This window comes from Nicotiana sylvestris, chromosome 1 (assembly GCF_000393655.2).
Source record: "Nicotiana sylvestris chromosome 1, ASM39365v2, whole genome shotgun sequence".
Taxonomy (NCBI): Eukaryota; Viridiplantae; Streptophyta; class Magnoliopsida; order Solanales; family Solanaceae; genus Nicotiana; species Nicotiana sylvestris.
In genome coordinates this window covers 146,866,901-146,887,505 of record NC_091057.1, presented here as the reverse complement: position 1 = coordinate 146,887,505, position 20,605 = coordinate 146,866,901, and the positions used below count along the sequence as shown (strand labels likewise).

The following is a 20,605-nucleotide window of genomic DNA, read 5'->3' as shown; positions in this document are numbered from 1 at the left end:
AACTAGTAGAAATTGGGATTTTGGTGGAAAAACCTAGAATCTTGTATATTTGGATTTTGACCACGAATTTTGGACATGGAATTAAGAATGAATTATATATCTGAGTTCGTGATGCCACGGGCAAAGTTTATCTTCAACAATTTTCAAAATCCGGGCACGTGGGCTCGAAGGTGATTTTATCGAATTTTCAAGTGAAGTTGGGAATTTATTGTAAATAGGATTTTAATGAGTATTTGAGTATATATTAATGAGTTTGCATCATTATTGACTAGTTTTGGAGTCTTGGGCGTCGGTTTGAATCGTTGGAAGGGCTTGGGAGCCGGTTATGGAACTTCGGAGCGAGCTAAGTCTCCTTTCTAACCTTGTAAGAGGGAATTAACCTCATAGGCGAATTAAATTATTATGTGCTTCTATTTGTGGGGGTTACGTACGCACGAGGTGATGAGAGCCCGTACGTAGCTACTAACTATGGCTATGTCTGGGTAGTTTTAGGCTTACATCATGCCTTGTTGATATTGTTGTTAAATTATATTTATTGCTTGTCTTGAGAAGAAGCGAGATTGAGTTAACTTATAAAATATTTTGAAAGGAGTTAAAATTTAGGAAAGGTTGGGAACTTAAAAATCTTTCATTTGAAATTCGTAATTTAAAGAGAATCAAGGAATATCTTAATAACTTAAGAAATTTATGTGCAACTGCGGCGTACGTATGATCTACAAGCGGGGTAATTCTTTAAACATATATTCTACCGCGTCGCATGTATGATCCGCGAGGGGGGTAACTCCTTAAATTTATATTTGACCGCATCGCACATATGATTCCCGAGCGAGGTATCTCCTTCTACTACTCTCATGGGAGCGGGCCGATCGTCTCGGCAGATTAATAGATGCATCTATGGTTCACGTCATTCGACTATCTGGAAGTGCACAGTTTACTTTTATGTTGGATCGGGTTGTACGTCTCGGCATTTCCTATATATATATATATATTATTTCTCATGGAATCGTGCATAATATTTGGCTAGAAGCCAGTGTATCTGAGGGGTTTTCCCTGATTTAAATTATAACAACCTCTCGATGATATCCACTATATCTATATGTATATGCTCCGGTTATGGAGGGAATTTGCTAGTTGAGAGCTTGAGTGAAATTGTAAAGACGGGAATTGTTCCACGTATCTTATACATGTTTATTTCATATATTTACTCTGTTTCATATTTATTCACTTCCTTACTGTACCTGATATTGTTGGACCACTAGTAAGTGTTGAAGTCGACCTTTCGTCACTACTTCTTCAAGGTTAGACCGGATACTTACTGGGTACGCGTTATTTTCGTACTCATACTACACTTGATGTGCATTTTTGTTGCATAGGCACATGCATGTCTAATGGCCTAGTGGGCGCAACGACATGGTTGATACGGAGGCTTAGGTGAGCTGCATCTCTCGAGACGACCCGCAGCCAGTAGAGTCACCTTCAGAGTATTGTATTTTCTTTCTGTCCAAATTGTATTCCGGACAATTATTTTATTTTATTTTATTTTATTCCTTAGTAAACACTCATGCACTTGTGACATCGGGTTTTGGGATGATTATAGGTTATTGAGTATTGAAATTATTAAAACATTATTCTTTATTCTGTAAAGTCCATCTTTTACTATTAAATTGAAGAAAAATCACGATTTTAAAAATACTAAAACGAGAACTAAATTGATTATTTAGTGTTAGTTTGCTTGATAGTGGTGTCCGACGCCATGACGATCTTTAATGGAATTTGGGTCGTGACAAGTAATACTAAAACAAGAAGAATTAAAAAAAAAAAAAAAAGTGGATGTGTCATGTGGAGTACTTTTCCTTACGTTTTATGCAATATGATCTATTGAGTTGAATACCATCTATAGTAAACAAATGTAAGAGAACATAAACTGCTGGTGCAAGAACATAAATATTCATATATATATATATATATACGTTAGAGGAAAATGATATTACATAAACTTTTATTTAAATATTTTCAGTAAGCGGATTAGTCCGTGAATAATAAAGAGAGAAACTGTAGGTGATGACCTTTGGCTGACTAAAAATTTATACAAAGGAGGAGTAGACCTGTCAAAAAAGAGGTGAGAAGAAGGTAGAAAAAAGATGAGAAATTTTACTCAGTAATTATTGTTCAATTGCTTGACTGTAACTTCAATACCTACAAAAACTCCACTAAAGTGCAAGTTTAAACCAATTAGGATCTTCTAATTTTTTGTTGTATTGATTAATCTTCACCTATTATTTTTTTCTTTTTCTATGAAAAGAGAGAGAAAAAGGCAAAAAGAGGAAAAAAAAAAACTTGAAGAATCTGCGGTTTTATTTGTTGTAAAGCCATTACTTTTTGGGTTAAGAGGTATTGGTGGATATGGGCCACCTTTCGGTAGCCGCCCAATTGTCATTTGTCACACTTGGAATTGGAAAGCCGACTTTCTGTCATTGTCACAACCACCATAATTTTATCCAACTTGTACTTTTCAACCTCTCTTTTATTTATATATTGCAGTTATGCCTTTATCTTTCCACAATTTAGTCACTATTCCTACTGTTTTAATCTTCTTTACAAACTACTATTGAGCATGTCAAAACTAATGACTATGAATTTCCTATGTCACATTCAATTATTTAAATATGAAATTGAATATTATATATATACTCAATATTTTTAAGTTACCCATTAGTATAAAATATTTAAAATTAAATTTATGTTTTACATGTATTTACAATTAGCAACAGTTTAATCACAATAAAAAGGACGAAAAATATAGTGCAAGAAAATAATTTTGATTGACCGTATAACAATTACTCGTAATTAAGTATTATTTGCATGAAGTTTGCAAATATTGGGCTAGTTATCAAATTAATTATCATGGAATGTTGATAACGTAATACTCCATACTCCATAGATGTGTGTTGCTAAATCGGAAACTTCTTGGTTCTTATTATCACACATTTGCAATTCATAAGGAGGTATTTTAAAAGTTTCTTTTACTTGTTTGACCTTCAGATTTTGGACATACTTTAGAAAAATCTAGATAAACTTGCCTTAGAATAAATAAGGTTGTGACCTTTAAAGTACCAAGATAGTGTAATGACTAACCAGTGTTCATTTAATTTATCTTTCAGTTACTCCATCAAAGAAAAAAAATGACTATTAAAGTACCAAGATAAAACTAACTACTCTAATATTCATTTACATTTCAATTATCAAGAAAGAAAAGGTATGACTTTTAAAATACCAAGATAATTACTCCACGAACCAATGTGGATATATGTTTCAATAGAACTATTAATGATTTGCTTCTCAGGCCCTTTAACTTATTCCTCCCTTATTTTCTTAATCAAATCAGACAAGTGAAAACCCTCCGGTTCACAATAAATAATTTTTTGACTTTTTTTGTGGTATAAAGTAAGTGATTTTTTTAGATTTCAAAAATGAATTAATTACTTTTTTCTTCATTGCTCTTGGAGTAAATAGTGTTGGAGTATGTGTTAAGAGTGTTTATGTGAAGAGATAGTAAAAGTTAATATGGTCAATTTTATTGTTAATTAATGTTAAAAGGTTAATTTTTTTAATCTGTGTGAAAACAGCCAAAAAATCACTTATTGTGGACAAGACGGAGTAGTGAATTGTGTAATAGGCAAGAAAAGAGAGTAAAGTTGCCAATCATTTAAAGATGAGTACTAAAATTGAATTTTAAATAGTTTTGGGATGTCTGTGTTATTTTGGTTTACTTTTTTTTTTTGGGTCAATATTTTGGTTCTTTTACTTCCTCTTTGTTTGGTCCATTTACTTGAGTGTTGAAAACAACGTGCATATCTGACAGAAACGCTCAAACTCTAAGTTAAAGTATTAAGTACTGTAGGTACATGTACCCCGTATAAATATATAATATACATATTTTATACTTTGTGTCTGATCATCTCCATTTTTGCGATTGAAACCTTTGGAATTTTCTTTAAGGGAAAAAGGACTGTCCTCTTGAGGTATTTTTCTGTTTCTTTTATCCATACAATTAGCACTGTTTCATTTGGTAATCATTTCTGCTGCTTTCCCTTTTCTTTTTGCCTTGAAGTTGCAGTTGCTTTGGCTCTTTTTTTATTTTTTATTTTATGGTTTCTTATATTGGTGATTAAATTCTTGGAAAAAGTCTCTCTTTTTTTTCTAACATGATTCTCTTGGACTGTTTCTTGAGTTTCTATTTTGATGTCTGTGGCAAATTCTGTTTATGATTTTTTTTATCTTGTAGAACTGGGGTTTTGAGCTGGATTCATTTGATCAATTAAGTTTCCTTTTATGGATATATTAGAATTTCAATCTGCAGGTTGATCTCTTTGTTTATTTATTTGCTAATAAGTATAAACCCCAATAGAAGCTTTTAGTTGATCCTGTTTGGTTTGGAAAGTCTGTAACAAGTAAAAATAAGAGGAAAAGTTACATATGGTGATTTTAGATGGAATAACTATGGGGGAAAAATATGATATGTGGAAGCAGATTATTGACTTTATGCTGCAGCTGTATAGAAGGGCAGCCCGATGCATTAAGCTCCCGCTATGTGCGGGGTTCGGGGAAGGGCCGGACCACAAGGGCCTATTGTACCTTACACCGTATTTCTTCAAGAGGTTGTTTCCATGGCTAGAACCCGTGACCTCCCGGTCACATGATAACAACTTTACCAGTTACGCCAAGACTCCCCTTTTGCTGCAGCTGTATGAATAGTGATACGTGACATGCACATCTAATATAATGTATACTTCAGACTTGGTTTTTCCTCCATCTGGGAAATGCTGAATTTCCTTTTTGTGTAATTGAATTGAATCACCTGCATTTAAAGTCTGTTTGCGTTCGCTTGACATATCCTTTTATTGCTATGTTTCAGGTTGCCCCTTAGTAGTGTTCAATTATCATTCTGCCATTGCACAAATTTCTTGAAAATGGATGTAAAGGAGACTTTTAGTAAAGGAAAAACTAAAGGTCCTTTTAGTATAACAGCAGCTTTAACTACAGCATTTCTTGAATGGTTGCTCATGATTTTTCTGTTTATGGACGGTGCTTTCGCCTACTTAGTTACAAAGTTTGCTCAGTATTGCCAATTACAAGTTCCATGTTTGCTTTGCTCGAGGCTGGATCATGTGCTTGGCAAGGAAAAAGCTGGATTTTACTGGGATTTAATATGCCCCAATCATAAGTTGAAGATATCTTCATTAGTTCTTTGTCATTCTCACAATAACCTGGTTGATGTTCATGGGATGTGTGAGAGTTGCCTGTTCTCATTTGCTACAGTAAATAAGTCGAATGCCGAAACCTATAGATTGCTGGTTGGAAAACTTGGGGCAGATTCTCACCTTGCTGATAAGGATCCTTTACTCGAGGAGAAAACCAGTTGTTCCGCAGGAAAAATAAAATGTTATTGTTGTAAAGAGGAATGTGTTTCCAGAGGATATTCCCAAAAATTGTTCAAGTTTACATCTTTGTGCGCTGATGCAGCTCAACTTGATGCGCCTTTATCTGAAACTAAGGAGATTGGAAATGAGCCATCTGTTTCAGTCTATGATCCTTTGCCTCATTTGGAATATAAAAAGGTTAAGGTTAGCTCTGATTCTGAATCAGAAGCTGCACACTCAGATGGTGATAGTGCTAGGTCTCTAATCCGTGCAAGGGACAATTCTATAAATGATTCTTTAGATAGATGTTTGCATCCGGAACCTCAGACTTTTACTTTCACTGATGACCTTGCTACTGAGAAACTTGTACATTCAGCTTCAGTGCCCGAACCATCACTTCTAGATGCAGAAATTGATTTCAGATGTAGAGATTTCCCTTCTAATATGACATCTGCTGCAGCAGTTGAGCATGGATTACAGGAACTCAACTGGCAGGAAGCTGAACAGAAGACTGATGCATCTGCCCCAGCTGAGCTTATAACTTTTGATGAAGCCACCCCTTTGTCCATTGTCAATGAAAATCTTGTTGATGTAGCTAGAGAGACCTGTAAGTCAGCTTCCTTATTGTTCCATTTCTCTTTTTTGTTACCCATATAAGTGAGTCCTCTATTTCTCTTTGTTTCTTATCTAAGGTCAAAATGCATTAAAGTGTGTATTTTCTTGAATTGTTGCTGTCCTAAACTGGCAGTTGCTTGCCTTTTAACTTCCAAATAGGAAGAAGATAAAGAAAAAGAAATTACTAATGGAATTCACATTTTTCCATTTTTGATTTTCAAACTACCACTTTTCTTGTATTTTCATCTTTTATTATGTTTTACCTCATTGTTGTTCGTATTTATTAGTATCTTGCTTTGAATTTACAGCAGCTGCGGAGATGGTCAACCAAGTTGTCAAAGTTCGTGGGGAAGTCTCTCGGACAAGAAGTGATGAGATCCCGAAGAGTGGAGCAGAATTGGATTCTAAACCAGAGACAAATGAGATTAGTTTACAAACAGCTGGTTCATTTGATCTAGGTGATGCTTATAAGTTGGCTGTTGGCAATAGATCAAGGCAATTATCCGGAAAGTTTTTGGAGCAGATGTCATTCAAGGATTCTACACGAATGAGTGAAGATCTGAAGGTCTTACTTACGCAACTGTCTTCTCCTCGTGTTACTGATACTATATTGAGTGAGATGAGTCCTCGGGTGTCTGTAAATGGTGAGGAAATTAGAACTTCTGAAGCTTCTAACTTTATTGGAATGCAGATACTTCATAAAAGGATCTCGCTTGAGAGAAATGAATCTGGTTTATCTCTGGAAGGAAGCGCTGTGAGTGAAATTGAAGGTGAGAGTGTGTCTGATCGTTTAAAACGACAGGTGGAGTATGATAGAAAACTAATGGCTGCTCTCTATAAGGAGTTGGAGGAAGAGAGAAATGCGTCCTCAGTTGCTGCAAATCAGGCAATGGCAATGATTACAAGATTACAAGAGGAGAAGGCAGCACTGAACATGGAAGCCCTGCAATGCCTAAGAGTGCTCGAAGAACAAGCTGAATACGACAATGAAGCACTGCAGAAAGCAAATGATCTTCTTGCACAGAAGGAGAAAGAGATTCAAGATTTAGAAGCTGAACTTGAACTTTACAAGAAGAAACTTGGGAACATGGCTCTATTTGATGATGCACTTGAGGCAAGTTATGATTCAAATAATGCTAAGCAAGCTTATACTAATTGCAGTGAAGGCTGTTCATCATTTCCTGACGTGAATGCTGATATACCCACCAGCAAATATGGAATGTCCTCTGGAGAGGAGAACATATATAAGAGGAGTCTGATACTTGATTTTGAAAGTGAAAGACAGCAAATTATGTTTTGTTTGAACAAATTGGAAGAAAGGCTCCATTTGTTCTCTAAGCATGAGGCTATTCAGGAGTCTGCTAATGTGAACAGCGAGTTTTCAACAGAAGAATGGGTTGAAGTGGGTAATCCGAAAGAATTGGACAATAGCGAGTCTTCTAGAAGTAATGGTGAAATAGAGGAAAATGTTCGCCTAGAGCCAACCGTCGACACAAGCCTTTCTGGTGTAGAAGTATCTACTTGCAAGTTTCCATATGAGAGCAAATATAGGCAGTGCGCTGATGGAGATTCTGAGTTAGAGACTTTGAAAAATGAGTTATCAGTTTTGAGCAGCAGGCTGAATGCACTTGAAACAGAACACTGCTTTCTTGAGCACTCCATCAACTCACTGAGGAATGGAGATGAGGGGCATCGATTCATTAAGGAGATAGCTGGTCACTTGCGACAGTTGCATTTTGTTTGGGACAGAACAAATGGTGATCTTGCGAGTAAATAAAGGTGATCACCTTATGAATTTCATCTCTCCTCGAGACATTTGTCTAATTCCTTCTTGGAAGTTGGTTTATCTTAGGGTTTATGGAAGTTCAATTTTCTTGTGTGATAATTAGCTTTTCAATATTTTAATTTAGGTTAGTATGCAACTTGACTTTCAATTAGAAGCACCCATTTTACCTTGAGGCTTGTCTTTCCTTTTCTCTGTTCTCTTAGAAAATCTTATATTATGGAGGTGAAAATGGATTACTATGCCGTATGCATTGCATGTTGGTTTTATGACATATGTTATTCCTTCTTTTTTTGGGTTTTTGTTTGATTAGCTTAAGAGATCATTAAAGAGATAGCAGTTATAATTTTTTTTTTTTTTTGGTGAAATAACATTTGGAAGGTTTACTAATGATAAACTTCAGGCTCCAACAGCAGGAGAGATGAAGTGCTAATAGCTAATATTTGTCTAAAATGTATTATGTTAAGTATGTTATGGGGTAGGAGACTAGTGAGGGAGTCAATAGTCAAATATGCTAGAAGAACTGTTCTTGGATATTTCTCTAAGTAACCCATGTGATAAAATTTCCAATTAAAGTATTTAGCCAACAGTTGTGATGGCGCCAACAGGTTCAAGTTCTCTAAAGTAATCCAAGAATTCTTGCAAATAATTTAGTAAAACTGCTATTGCTTCATCTTCCTAAGAACTGCAGTATCAAATGAATTCTTCTTTTTCCATTTATAATTCGGAATATGTACTTTCTTTCATAACCGAGAATTCTGCTTTTTTCAGCTTTTGAAATCAGTGGATTATAGGCCTGCCTATTCGGCCATTTTCCACTTGAACACCATACTTGTTTCACCCTCCAGGCCTTGAACTTGTGATGTACTCCTACCACACTTCTTGCCATCACTTCCTTTTCTGTTGAACCAAAGCCCTTGTGGCAAATCGAGGTCATTGATTTGGGTTATGTCCTCTCATTGAACATCTGGAAGTTATGAAAAAGTTAGTCTTTTGAGTCTTTCTTTATGATGCCAAGTTTGGCACAAAGAATCCCACTTATATCAGGTTATGTATCAAAATAGTTTAATTTGCAATATGCGTGATTTATTGATTTCCTAAATTCATTTTAATATGCCCTTGCAGTTTCCCATCGGATCCAGAGTCAAGCATTTATTTATCTTAAGTTCCACAATATTTCCTCTCTCTAGAATCAATATATCATCCATCTCTCAAGCTTTTGCCATGTTTCTTGTATTCTTCCTCTGGTCCGATCAAAGTATCAACAGCTGCTCCCAATCTCTCATAATAACATCTTTCAAACCGTTAGAGTTTGTACCTTTATAGCCTGCTCTAATGTGATAGTGGTATTAGAGTTGAGATGGAGGCATGGGAGGGTTAATAAGGAGTTGGAGTAGAGAGAGTTGCAGTTCAAATGCTTGTGTGCTCATAAGAGCCCGTGTGTTTTCCTCTTGATATAAATATTATCCTTGAAAAAACACCTTTTAATCAGATGGACAACAAACACTGTTTGATAAATCATTTTCCATCGGCCTTATTTCACATTCAAGATGCATGACATGGTGAACATTTCACCTGTTATGTTATGCTCTACTTATAGTCATTTTCTGCTGATACTAGTGTCATCAATGTTTGGAGATAGCTATTAATCTGTTTTCTTTGAAACTAGTCTTCCTGGTCATGGTAAGACTGCCTTTCCTGAAATCTCGGACCATGGAAATTTTGATGTATCGAGTTTTGGTAATTGCAAGCCACTGCCCTCTTCAACCAGTGATTTTGCATGTTGTTATTGACAAAGACTGTGACTTAGGACACGTAGTCATAAACAGAAGTTTAACTGCAATCTGTTTGAAGTTCTCCACTCCAAATCCACTTTGGATATCAGTTGAATTCTCTTTTAGTTTCGTGCACCATTTCTGCGTTTATGCTTTTATTTCTTATTCATTTAACCCTGCTTTAGGGGCTGCAAAGGATTTCTATTTGACAGATTCATTTTGAATTCTTTGCAGATTAATTTAAAGATGGCTCTTTCTCCTAGAGCATGAAGTGTACAGTTTTTGGGTGAACTGTGAACATGCTTTCTCCCATTTGTAGAAGGCTTCAAGCAGCAATTTAGCATTGTGCGATATGTTTTTTTCCACTGATTTCCCCTTTTTTGCTTCATTACTACATTGGTTTGAGTAAAGATTGGTTGTCAAGTTGAAATTCAAGAGTCCTATAATTTGATGTAAAGTTCTGCTAGAGTAGCTAGGATCATAATTTTAATGTAGTGGATTAATGAAATTGTGGGATAAAATTTGTTTTGGTTATGTTTCTATCTAGCCTGATAGTTTTTTTTAAAGATTTGTTCAGTCAGGATGACTTTCCTTTTATAAAACTATGGAAAAAAATAGAATCCCCTACTGCTGCAAACAGAAAACTAAAAAACAACAACAATGGCAGCCCGGTGCACTAAACTCCCGCTAATGCGCGGGGTCTGGAGAAGGGCCGGACCACAAGGATCTATTGTACGCAGTCTTACCTTGCATTTCTGCAAGAGGCCACAACTTGAACCCGTGACCTTTTGGTCACATGGCAGCAACTTTACCAGTTACGCCAAGTCTCCCCTTCAAAACAACAACAAACCAGTGAATTCTCACAAGTGGGGTCCGGGGAGGGTAGTGTGTACGCAAACTTTACCCCTACCATGGACGGACAAAGAGATTGTTTTTGACATACCCTCGACTAAAGAAAAGATGAAAAGAAGCAACGGCAAACAAACAGAAAACTACAGAATGGAGAAAATATCCAAACAAAATGTCAGAAAGCAATGTGCAAAGATAACTAAACAAACAAAACAGCAATCATATAATATATGTGCTGTATCTTTGGAAGATACAAGTTTGAAAAAGGAAACTGCAAAATGGTTACAAACTCTATGGGAGGCAAATAGTAATCCTAAAAAGCCACAACTCACAAACAACACTCTTTGTTGTGGGTTGCTTTTACTGTCACTCTGTATTTTTTTTAAAATATAATAGCCTCTTAATAATAACAAATAATAGCAGAATAATATAGCATCCTCATATCTAGACTGAGATACAGTAAGAATGAGATTTAACCCAAGAAGTAATTCTACTTCTTGATTTGCTCCTTGTTGTCACTGTTATTCTTGGTTGCTGCTGAATTTTGTGCTACTGCACGCTCACCATTATTGTTTGGGGTCATCAGCCTGTCGAATTTTTCGCTCTTTGTCAACACAATCTCAATCTGAAAATTCATAAATGCAGAAAAGTTATGAAAATTGTTAGTACATACAATTTATACAGGGGAGATTAAAAGGAAAAAAATTTGCTTACTCTTGCTTTCTGAACCATGCGACCTTTGGCCTCATCTTTCATTCCAACTGTGGATGTTAAAACCTCTGCATCATATTCATGAGAACTATATTAGTTGAGAGGAAATGCCCGGTGCACAAAGCATCCAGCGTTCATGCAGGATTCGGGAAGGCCGCACCCCAGGTGTGATGTAGGCAGCCTACGCTGATGCAAGCATCATTGGCTGATTCTACGGCTCGAACCCGTGACCTATAGGTAACAAGTTGGGAGGAAACGCAGATCTCCAATATCTCTATACGCTTCATTTTTGTTCTCTTTTCAAAAGCTAAAAAAGTTTGTCATGTTATTTGAAAGTTGATACTATGTAATGTGTTAGACGAGAAAATTACTTACTCACGGTCGTGTTTATACCACATCAAACAATTTAACCTTAAGGGGTCATTTTGCAGGGTGTATAAGAATAGTACTGGCTACTGAATATAGTGTATTTGTAATGGTGAGATTAGTTATGTTATCATCATTTCTTATGTTTGGTGTATTAAAAGTTTCGAAAGGGCAATTCAATCTTTATACATATTTATCCATGTATTAAAAACTATAGTATTGCAGATGCCATGATTTGCTATGTATAAAAATAGTATTGAATAGGATATGGAGTAACTAATATAGATAGAATGAAAAACACTACCAAACACGGGATTAATAATATCAAAGCTAATGCATACATCCTACCAAACGACCCCTAAAATCTAAAAGTGTCGTTTGTTTTATTTGTTTGGTGTTGTTGTTTACGCTCAGTGTTCATATCAATACCATGATCTAAAAGTACTTAATGGGATCAGAGTTACTTACTCTTCTCTGTGGCAAATCCACCATTCTTCAAAATCTCAGCAACTGTGACAACCGTAGTGATCGCTGTCCATAATTTAAAATAACTAAATTAGCAAAAGGAAACTATTTTACATTTGAATCGACTTTAGAAAGCAAATAATCGTGCTAAACTAGGCTAAAGTATCCCCGATCATTCTTTTTCTCCTCTTGTTGTTTATTGAGTTTGGTTTAAATTGGAAAAGGATTTTCATTTTGTATTTATAATAGAAATGGTAGCTTTATGATGGAGATATCAAGTTAACAAAAAAGAACCAATGTAAAAATAAATAAAATCAAAATAGAGATTCAAGATAGTTTATTACCCATGCCCAAAGCAGAAAGCTCAACCTCCGTATGCTGCTGCATGTACCTCTGGAGAAAGTTGGTAAATGAAGTTTATGAGTGTTTAATTCTTAGCATTCTATCAGTAACTGATTTTCAAAAAAATTATACCCTAGAAATAGATTCCAAGAAATCGCTCTTTTTTTTTTTCTTTTTAATTTCTGACGATGAAAATAAAAAAAGATATAAGACGTCGATATTATTTACCTTATAAAAACAAGGACATCGATTGAAATTGTTTTTAGAAAATAGTGGATCACATGCAAGGGCGAAGCCACACTTTGGTTAGGGTGGTGAGTTGACCACCCTTTGTTGGAAAATTATACTGCGTATATAAATAAAATATTAGGTTTTAGAGGTACATAACATATATTAAACATCCTTTGTCCGATTATTTTTTTACTTATTTCAAGTGGGAAGATCGAAAAGTTGGAAGAAGAAAGGACTTTTTGGTTAGACGCGTGGAATTGGCTAAGCATTTTATTCGAACAAATATAGAGCCAGAATGGATGGTTTTGTGTCTATTACCAGTTCTTCCTCCTGAGTTGAGACCGATCATTCAGATAGATGGGGGTAAACTAATGAGCTCAGATATTAATGAACTCTATAGAAGAGTTATCTATCGGAACAATACCCTTACCGATCTATTAACAACAAGTAGATCTACGCCAGGAGAATTAGTAATGTGTCAGGAGAAATTAGTACAAGAAGCCGTGGATACACTTCTTGATAATGGAATCCGGGGACAACCAATGAGGGACGGTCATAATAAAGTTTACAAGTCATTTTCTGATGTAATTGAAGGCAAAGAGGGAAGATTTCGTGAGACTCTGCTTGGCAAACGAGTCGATTATTCAGGACGTTCTGTCATTGTCGTGGGTCCTTCACTTTCATTACATCGATGTGGATTGCCTCGTGAAATAGCAATAGAACTTTTCCAGACATTTGTAATTCGTGGTCTAATTAGACAACATCTTGCTTCGAACATAGGAGTTGCTAAGAGTAAAATTCGAGAAAAAGAGCCGATTGTTTGGGAAATCCTTCAAGAAGTTATGCAGGGACATCCTGTATTGCTGAATAGAGCACCCACTTTGCATAGATTAGGCATACGCTTTTACTCAAACTGTGTATTTGGTGTTTAAATTCATTAAATATGTACAATATAGAATCCAGTCAGAAATCGTCGTTTTAAAATTCAAAACTCATTTGGTTCCACCTCTGGACACAATAGTTAAATCAAACTCGCGCGTCTAGTCTAGATCTGCTATATAAAGCAAAAAAAGAACATATACCTTTGCAAGGTTGACATAGAAGAAGAGTGGTTTTTTGGTGTTAGACACTTGAATTCTGTTGCTCTTCTTCTGTGCCTCATTGTTGTTGGCTGCTTGTGCTGGTGCTGGTGCTGGTGCTGGTGCTGGTGCTGGTGCTTGAGCTGGTGTTGGTGCTGCTGCCGGTGTCATTGTTTCAGTTGTCATAATTTCTCTTTACCTCTTTCACGTAAAATTCTACGTGCAGGAAAGCGTGAATTTGTAATCTAGCTTGGAAAACTAGTACAAAGACAGTTAAATAATGGAAACATTAGACAGGCCCGATTCAATAGGAACCTATTGTATATCCGTACGTGTCGTTTTGACCAAGTAAACATCCATTGGCAATTAGGAGAAAACAAGTAACAAATTAATGGTTGGCTATTAAAGCATTGAAACAACAACAGTGATTTCCTCTGGTTTTGCTTCTACTTCGGGACAATTTAAACATTATTTGTCATCCAAAACATTTTTGATTTGAAAAAAAAATAAATGTATTTAGGAGATCAATACTTACCATTGAATTATATGAATCAAGAAGACTGTCCATTGATTAATTAAAAATTCTTGACGTAAGTGCTATTAGTCTGCAGATATATTGGGAAACCTTCATCATGTTTTTGGTATTTAATATTTTCCGTTCATTTTTCTCTTTCAATACAAACATGTAAGTTTGATTTATAGTCGACTTATTTTGCTAAGTCTAAGAATTTAAATCATGTTAAAATAAACTTGTCTTTAATTGAGTCATTAAATTATGACTCAATTACTCAAATGGTCACTCAACTATCCGAAATTATGTACCAAAGCTATCTTTCTTTCGTTTGTAACAACAAAGTCATTTAACTATGCATATAGTACTCAGAAGGTCACTCAACTTGATTTCTCAAATTTTTGATCACCAAATACCTATTTTATCCTCTAAATTATCAACTTTTATCTTCTTTTTATTTTTTAGCTTTTTAATATAACAATTTTTTTCTCTTTTTAATTTATATAATGGACTGACCTTAGAATAAATAAATTTTATTTATAAATTAAAAAAATTAAAATAGTATTTAAGCATATATAATGTTGGAATAATAAAATATTGAGCGTAGTAGAAATTTAATTAGAATAATTTATTCATAGTAGTAATTTTGATATTAACAAAAAACTCAAAATATATTTATACAATTGAGAATGAAAGAAAATAAAAAATTTAAAATATATATTCCATGCACGTACTATAGAAAAGTATTTAAAATAAAGTTATTTTTGTAATATACATTACATATTCTTGAATATTATGCTCAACTTTATTTTTATTTCAATATTATATATGCTAGGAAAATATTTTTTATTTGTTATTTTTAAATAAAATATTTTTGTTCTATAGGTAAATCCATAATGTTAATTAAAAAGAGAAAAACCATAATATTAAAAAAGCAAAAAAGGAAAGAAAGAAAAAGCAAAAGATAAAAGTTGATAATTTAGCGGTAAAATAGGTATTTGGCGAAAGTTTGATAAATCTGGTTGAATGACTTTCTGAGTGTTATAGGCATAGTTAAGTGACTTCGCTGTTACAAACGAAAGAAAGATGACTTTGGTAGATAATTTCGGATAGTTTAGTGACCATCTGAGTAATGTACCCTTAAATTATCCATCATTATTAATTCAATATAATTATCATCGATATATCTTGCTAAATAACATATTTTTACAAAGAGTAATTGATTTGATAGTGTTATGTTGGAATGAAGTCGGCGGAATATGTACTTGGCAGCGTATGTCTCATATTCAAGAAAAACTGAGAGAAAATCGAAAAAAAACTCAGCATAAATTGAACCGATAAAAAAACTGACTTAATTGGCTTAGTTTCTTTTTAGGCAAAAATCGGTTCTTTTTTTTGGTTAGAGAAGCAACGTTTTGTTCCGTTTTGAAAAAAATGTGACATGTTCTAAAAAGGAAAATTTCTCTTTTCTTGTGTAAAAAGGAAAATTCACTCCCTTTTGCAATAGGAATTGTAGTTAAAAAAACAAAAGTACTCAGTATAAATAGTTCATATAGCAGGGCTCATCCAAGTATTACGAAGTTCTTAACTTTTGTGGAAAGATGATGAGAATGCCTTCAGTCTCGTCAATATTCCAGGCCTATGCCTCATTGTCTGCTACAATCACCCTTTTTAAGACAATTCTAAATCAAGTTATTCCTCTTCAAATCCAGAACTACATTATCTCCAAAATCCTTACTTATTTTCGTCCTCATTCATAAGACATAACTCTTGCTATTGAAAAAAAAAGAAGGCGTAGTTACTAACGAAGTCTATGCCGCTGCTGAAATCTACTTGTCAGCCAAATTCAGCCCCGAATTTCAATGTTTCAACGTTAGCAAAAGGCCTAAAGACCCGAAAGTGAACGTCAAATTCGGCAATTGTGGGAAAACCTTTGAAGGAATTGAATTGGTTTGGAGGTTTGTTCACGATGCTGAGAAAAAGACCATGACAAAAGATGAATATGATACTGGTATATTTCCTAACGAGAAACATTACTTTGAGCTAAGCTTTAACAAGCAGTACAAGAACAAAATCATGAACTGTTACATGCCTTTTGTACTCAACAAAGCCAAAGACATGTCTCATGAGGAAAAAGTTGTTAAGTTGCATTCTCTAGCCAATATTCTTACTTATAATTCCAAACCTTGGGATTCAGTTAATCTTGAGCACCCTTCAACTTTTGATACACTAGCATTAGAACCAACACTAAAGAAATCCATAATTAAGGATCTTGATAGGTTTTTAAAGAGGAAAGATTTTTATAGGAGAGTATGAAAAGAGGATATTTATTGTATGGACCGCCAGGGACAGGGAAATCAAGTTTGATTGCAGCAATTGCTAACTATCTAAAATTTGACATTTATGATTTAGAGTTTTCTAACATAAGGAGCGACGCGGATTTGAGAAGGTTGTTGATCAGCACCAAAATAGGTCTATACTTGTCATTGAAGACATTGATTGTAGCGTGGATTTGCTAGAAAATCGCGCAGAATATGGTCATTCTCGTTCACGAGATCAAGATAGGCGTACACTTGGTGGATTACTAAATTTCATAGATGGGCTATGGTCGAGTATTGGAGATGAGAGGGTTATTATATTTACGACGAATCACAAGGAGAAGTTTGATCCAGCTCTGCTGCGACCTGGACGAATGGACATGCATATTCACATGTCTTACCTGGCAATTGAAAGTTTTAAGGTGTTGGCAGCTAATTATTTGGAAATTTATGATTTGAATAATTATGAGTGTTTTCAAGAAATTCAAGAGTTGATTGAAAGTGTTCAAGTTACCCCTGCTGAGGTTGCTGAGGAACTTACGAAGAGTGAAGATGTTGATGTTTGTCTTTCAGGTCTTGTCAATTTTCTCAAGAGTAAAAGGATTAGTAATGCTGATGAGGAGACAACTGATGATGCTACAACAAAGGGGTAAATCTTTGAGTATAACATAGAGTAATTTAATTGATCAAACCATATTAAGTTGTTATGTCTCTTTTAGTATATTTTTCTTTGTTGTCTTATTTATCGTCGTTTAAAGTTTGTTTTGTTAACTTCTGCATGACACTTGGTTATGTCGACCCAAACATTACTTAGAAAATATATTATATTTTTCAAGAAAAAAATTACGGTGAAAATTTTATTTTAAATACCAATTACCGCACGGATAATCATAATCCAGATATAGAGAAGGATAATTAAAGCGAGTACACAGGTGATCCAAATGTTGATTGACAAAAGAAATTGTCCCACATCGGTGGATGATTTCATTTGGGGGAAAATATTTCCCTATAAAAGGAGGCCTAATGTTTAGGATTTAAATACACCTCTCATTTGTCTTCTTATCTTCTTAAGGCATTTTTCACTTGTATTTTTGGAGTGGAATAAAATATTGGTTGTGTCCGAGGAAGTAGGCAAAATTGGACGAACCTCGTAAATTCTGGTGTTCCTTTTATTGTCTTATTTATTATTTAGTGGTTGTCATAATTTTTGGTATAGTAGTTGTGACTCATTCACACTATATACATTTGATTTCCGCAACAATTGGTATCAGAGCCAAGGTACTGTCCAAGTATGCTCTGTGGTTGCAGCATAGTCTGATCTTCCACATCAGAAAAGATTTATCTTGGTAACTTAGTCAAGGTTCTGTCTGAGTATGCTCTATGGTTGCAGCTTAGTCTGATCTTCCACACCAGAAAGGAAATAATCATGATTTGTGTCGTCAGCTATTAAATAATATTTGTGTCAAAGATGGGAGACAATAAACAAGAAGAATCTACATCAAGTGTCAATAATATGTCATCATTGGCATCTTCGCTTATAACAAGAATTGTGTCAAATGCAAAATTTGCAGTAGAAATTTTTGACGGGTCGGGACATTTTGGGATGTGGCAAGGCGAGGTTCTAGATGTCCTTTTTCAACAAGGGCTAGATCTTGCCACTGAAGAAAAAAGATCAGATGTTATTGGAGAAGAAGATTGGAGAATTATCAAATGTATTGCTTGCGGTACTATTCGATCATACCTTGCTAGAGAGCAGAAATATCCATACACAAAGAAAACTTCTACAAGTAAATTATGGAAAGCACTGGAGGACAAATATTTGAAGAAAAACAGTCAAAATAAATTGTACATGAAGAAGAGACTGTTTCGCTTCACCTATGTTCCTGGTACCACGATGAATGAACATATCACCAGTTTCAATAAGTTGGTCACAGATTTGCAAAATATGGATGTAACTTTTGATGATGGTGACTTGGCCTTGATGTTGTTGGGGTCACTTCCTGATGAGTACGAACACCTTGAAACTACTCTACTCCATGGGAATGACGAAATTTCTCTCAGAAAAGTTTGTTCAGCTTTGTACAGCTATGAACAAAGAAAGGGAGAAAAACAGAAGGGCGGAGAAGGAGAAACACTGGTTGTGAGGGGTCGTCCTCAAAATCAAACGAGGACAAAGAAAGGAAGATCCAAGTCAAGATCTAGACCCAACAAAGATAAATGTGTCTTTTGTCGAGAAAAGAGGCACTGGAAGAAAGACTGTCCGAAGTTGAAGAATAAGGCCAAACATAACAATGGAAAGGCCATTATGGATTCAAATGTAGCTGATGGTGATGATTCAAACTTCTCATTAGTTACAACAGAGCCATCAACATCATCAGACATATGGTTGATGGACTCAGTTTGTAGCTATCATATGTGTCCCAACAGGGACTGGTTCGTGGATTTTCAAGAAGGGGAATATGGAGTCGTCCACAGAGCGGATAACAGCCCTCTTACCTCATATGACATTGGTTCAATACGATTAAGGAACCATGATGGAATGATCAGAAACATTAACAAATGTTCGATATATACCGGGTTTGAAGAAAAATCTCATCTCTGTGGGAGCCCTAGAATTAAAAGGATTCAAAATCATTGCAGAAAATGGAGTGATGAGAGTATGCTCCGGTGCACTAGTGGTAATTAAGGCCAATCAGAAGAACAATAACATGTACCGTTATTGCAGTAGTACAGTTATTGGGATAGGGACAGTAACATCCAGTGACGAAAAAGAGGCAGAAGCAACCAGGCTATGGCACATGCGCTTGGGACATGCTGGAGGAAAATCCTTGAAAACTTTATCATATCAAGGATTGTTAAGAGTAAAAGTTTGCAACTTGGAGTTTTGCGAGCATTGTGTCAAAGGGAAATAGACAAGAGTTAAATTTGGTACAGCAATCCATAATACTAAAGGCATATTAGATTATGTACACTCTGATGTTTGGGGTCCTTCCAAAACACCTTCATTGGGTGGGAAGCACTATTTTGTAACATTTGTTGATGATTTTTCCCGAAGAGTGTGTGTGTATACAATGAAGAGCAAAGATGAAGTGTTGGAAATTTTTCTCAAATGGAAAATGACGGTGGAGAATCAAACAGGCAGGAGGATCAAGTGTATTCGCATAGACAATGGAGGTGAATACAAAAATGATCATTTTAATAAGGTCTGTAAAAATGATGGCATCGTCTGATACTTCACTGTCAGACATACACCACAACAGAATGGAGTGGCAGAACGTATGAACCGGACCTTGCTGGAGAAGGTACGGTGTATGTTGTCCAATGCTGGCTTGGGCAAAGAATTTTGGGTTGAGGCAGTTACATATGCATGTCACCTCATTAATCCCTTACCATCTGCTGCTATTGATGGCAAGACACCATTTGAAAAATGGTATGGAAAGTCTGCTGTAGATTATGACTCTTTGCACGTGTTTGGCTCAACTGCATATTATCATGTGATAGAGTCAAAATTGGATCTAAGGGCAAAGAAGACTATTTTTATGGGGATTACTTCTGCAGTCAAAGGATATCGCTTATGGTATTCTATGACAAAGAAAGTAATATTCAGCAGGGATGTTACCTTTGATGAATCTGCTACGGTAAATAAGGTAACAGAAGATACCAAACAAAATGAGGATGCTTCTAAGCAGGTGGAGTTTGAGGGAAAATTTATTTTTCTTACACAAGAAGTAGAGGAGGAAACAAATGAAGATTATCCTCTGGAAGAAGAGCCAGTAGAGAGGGAGATTTCAACTCAGAAACCTCAACAACAACTTGAATCAATTGCAACTAGCAGGCCAAAAAGGACAATAACAAAACATGTTCGTCTTATAGAGACGGTTGCTTATGCCGCCTCAATTGTAGCTGATGATGTTCCTACCACTTATAAAGACGCAATCCAAAGTTCAAAATAAGATAAGTGCAGGATTGCCATGAATGATGAAATACAGTCCCTTTATCAGAATCATACATGGAAATTGGCCAATCTCCCGAAGGGAAAGAAAGCAATTGGGTACAAATGGGTATTTGCAAAGAAAAAAGGATTTCCTAACCAAGAAAATGTTCGCTACAAAGCAAGATTGGTGGCCAAAGGATATGCTC

General features: G+C 35.3%; 2 protein-coding genes and 1 pseudogene across 4 annotated transcripts; 2 read left to right on the top strand and 1 right to left on the bottom strand.

Annotated features, from left to right (window-relative positions):
- The first annotated feature begins 3,841 nt into the window (after positions 1–3,841).
- On the top strand, positions 3,842–10,133 carry LOC104237594 (myosin-binding protein 1). 3 transcript variants are annotated; one of them, XM_009791772.2, is made up of 4 exons: positions 3,842–4,022; positions 4,916–6,027; positions 6,344–7,814; positions 9,828–10,133. In XM_009791772.2, the coding sequence occupies exons 2-3, from the start codon at positions 4,971–4,973 to the stop codon at positions 7,810–7,812; spliced, it is 2,526 nt and encodes an 841-aa protein (XP_009790074.1). In that variant the 5' UTR covers positions 3,842–4,022; positions 4,916–4,970; the 3' UTR covers positions 7,813–7,814; positions 9,828–10,133. The 3 variants fall into 3 exon arrangements, with proteins under 3 accessions (XP_009790074.1, XP_009790073.1, XP_009790072.1); XM_009791771.2 differs by lacking the exon at positions 3,842–4,022 and adding an exon at positions 4,168–4,784 and having other exon boundaries at positions 6,347–7,814; XM_009791770.2 differs by lacking the exon at positions 3,842–4,022 and adding an exon at positions 4,170–4,784.
- A 484-nt stretch (positions 10,134–10,617) lies between these two features.
- On the bottom strand, positions 10,618–14,302 carry LOC104237593 (uncharacterized protein At2g34160). Its single transcript, XM_009791769.2, has 6 exons — positions 14,172–14,302; positions 13,640–13,894; positions 12,329–12,377; positions 11,988–12,050; positions 11,157–11,221; positions 10,618–11,067 (listed from the first exon to the last, which is right to left on the bottom strand). The coding sequence occupies exons 2-6, from the start codon at positions 13,820–13,822 to the stop codon at positions 10,933–10,935; spliced, it is 495 nt and encodes a 164-aa protein (XP_009790071.1). The 5' UTR covers positions 13,823–13,894; positions 14,172–14,302; the 3' UTR covers positions 10,618–10,932.
- A 1,831-nt stretch (positions 14,303–16,133) lies between these two features.
- On the top strand, positions 16,134–17,118 carry LOC104237595 (AAA-ATPase At5g17760-like; annotated as a pseudogene).
- The last annotated feature ends 3,487 nt before the right edge of the window (positions 17,119–20,605 follow it).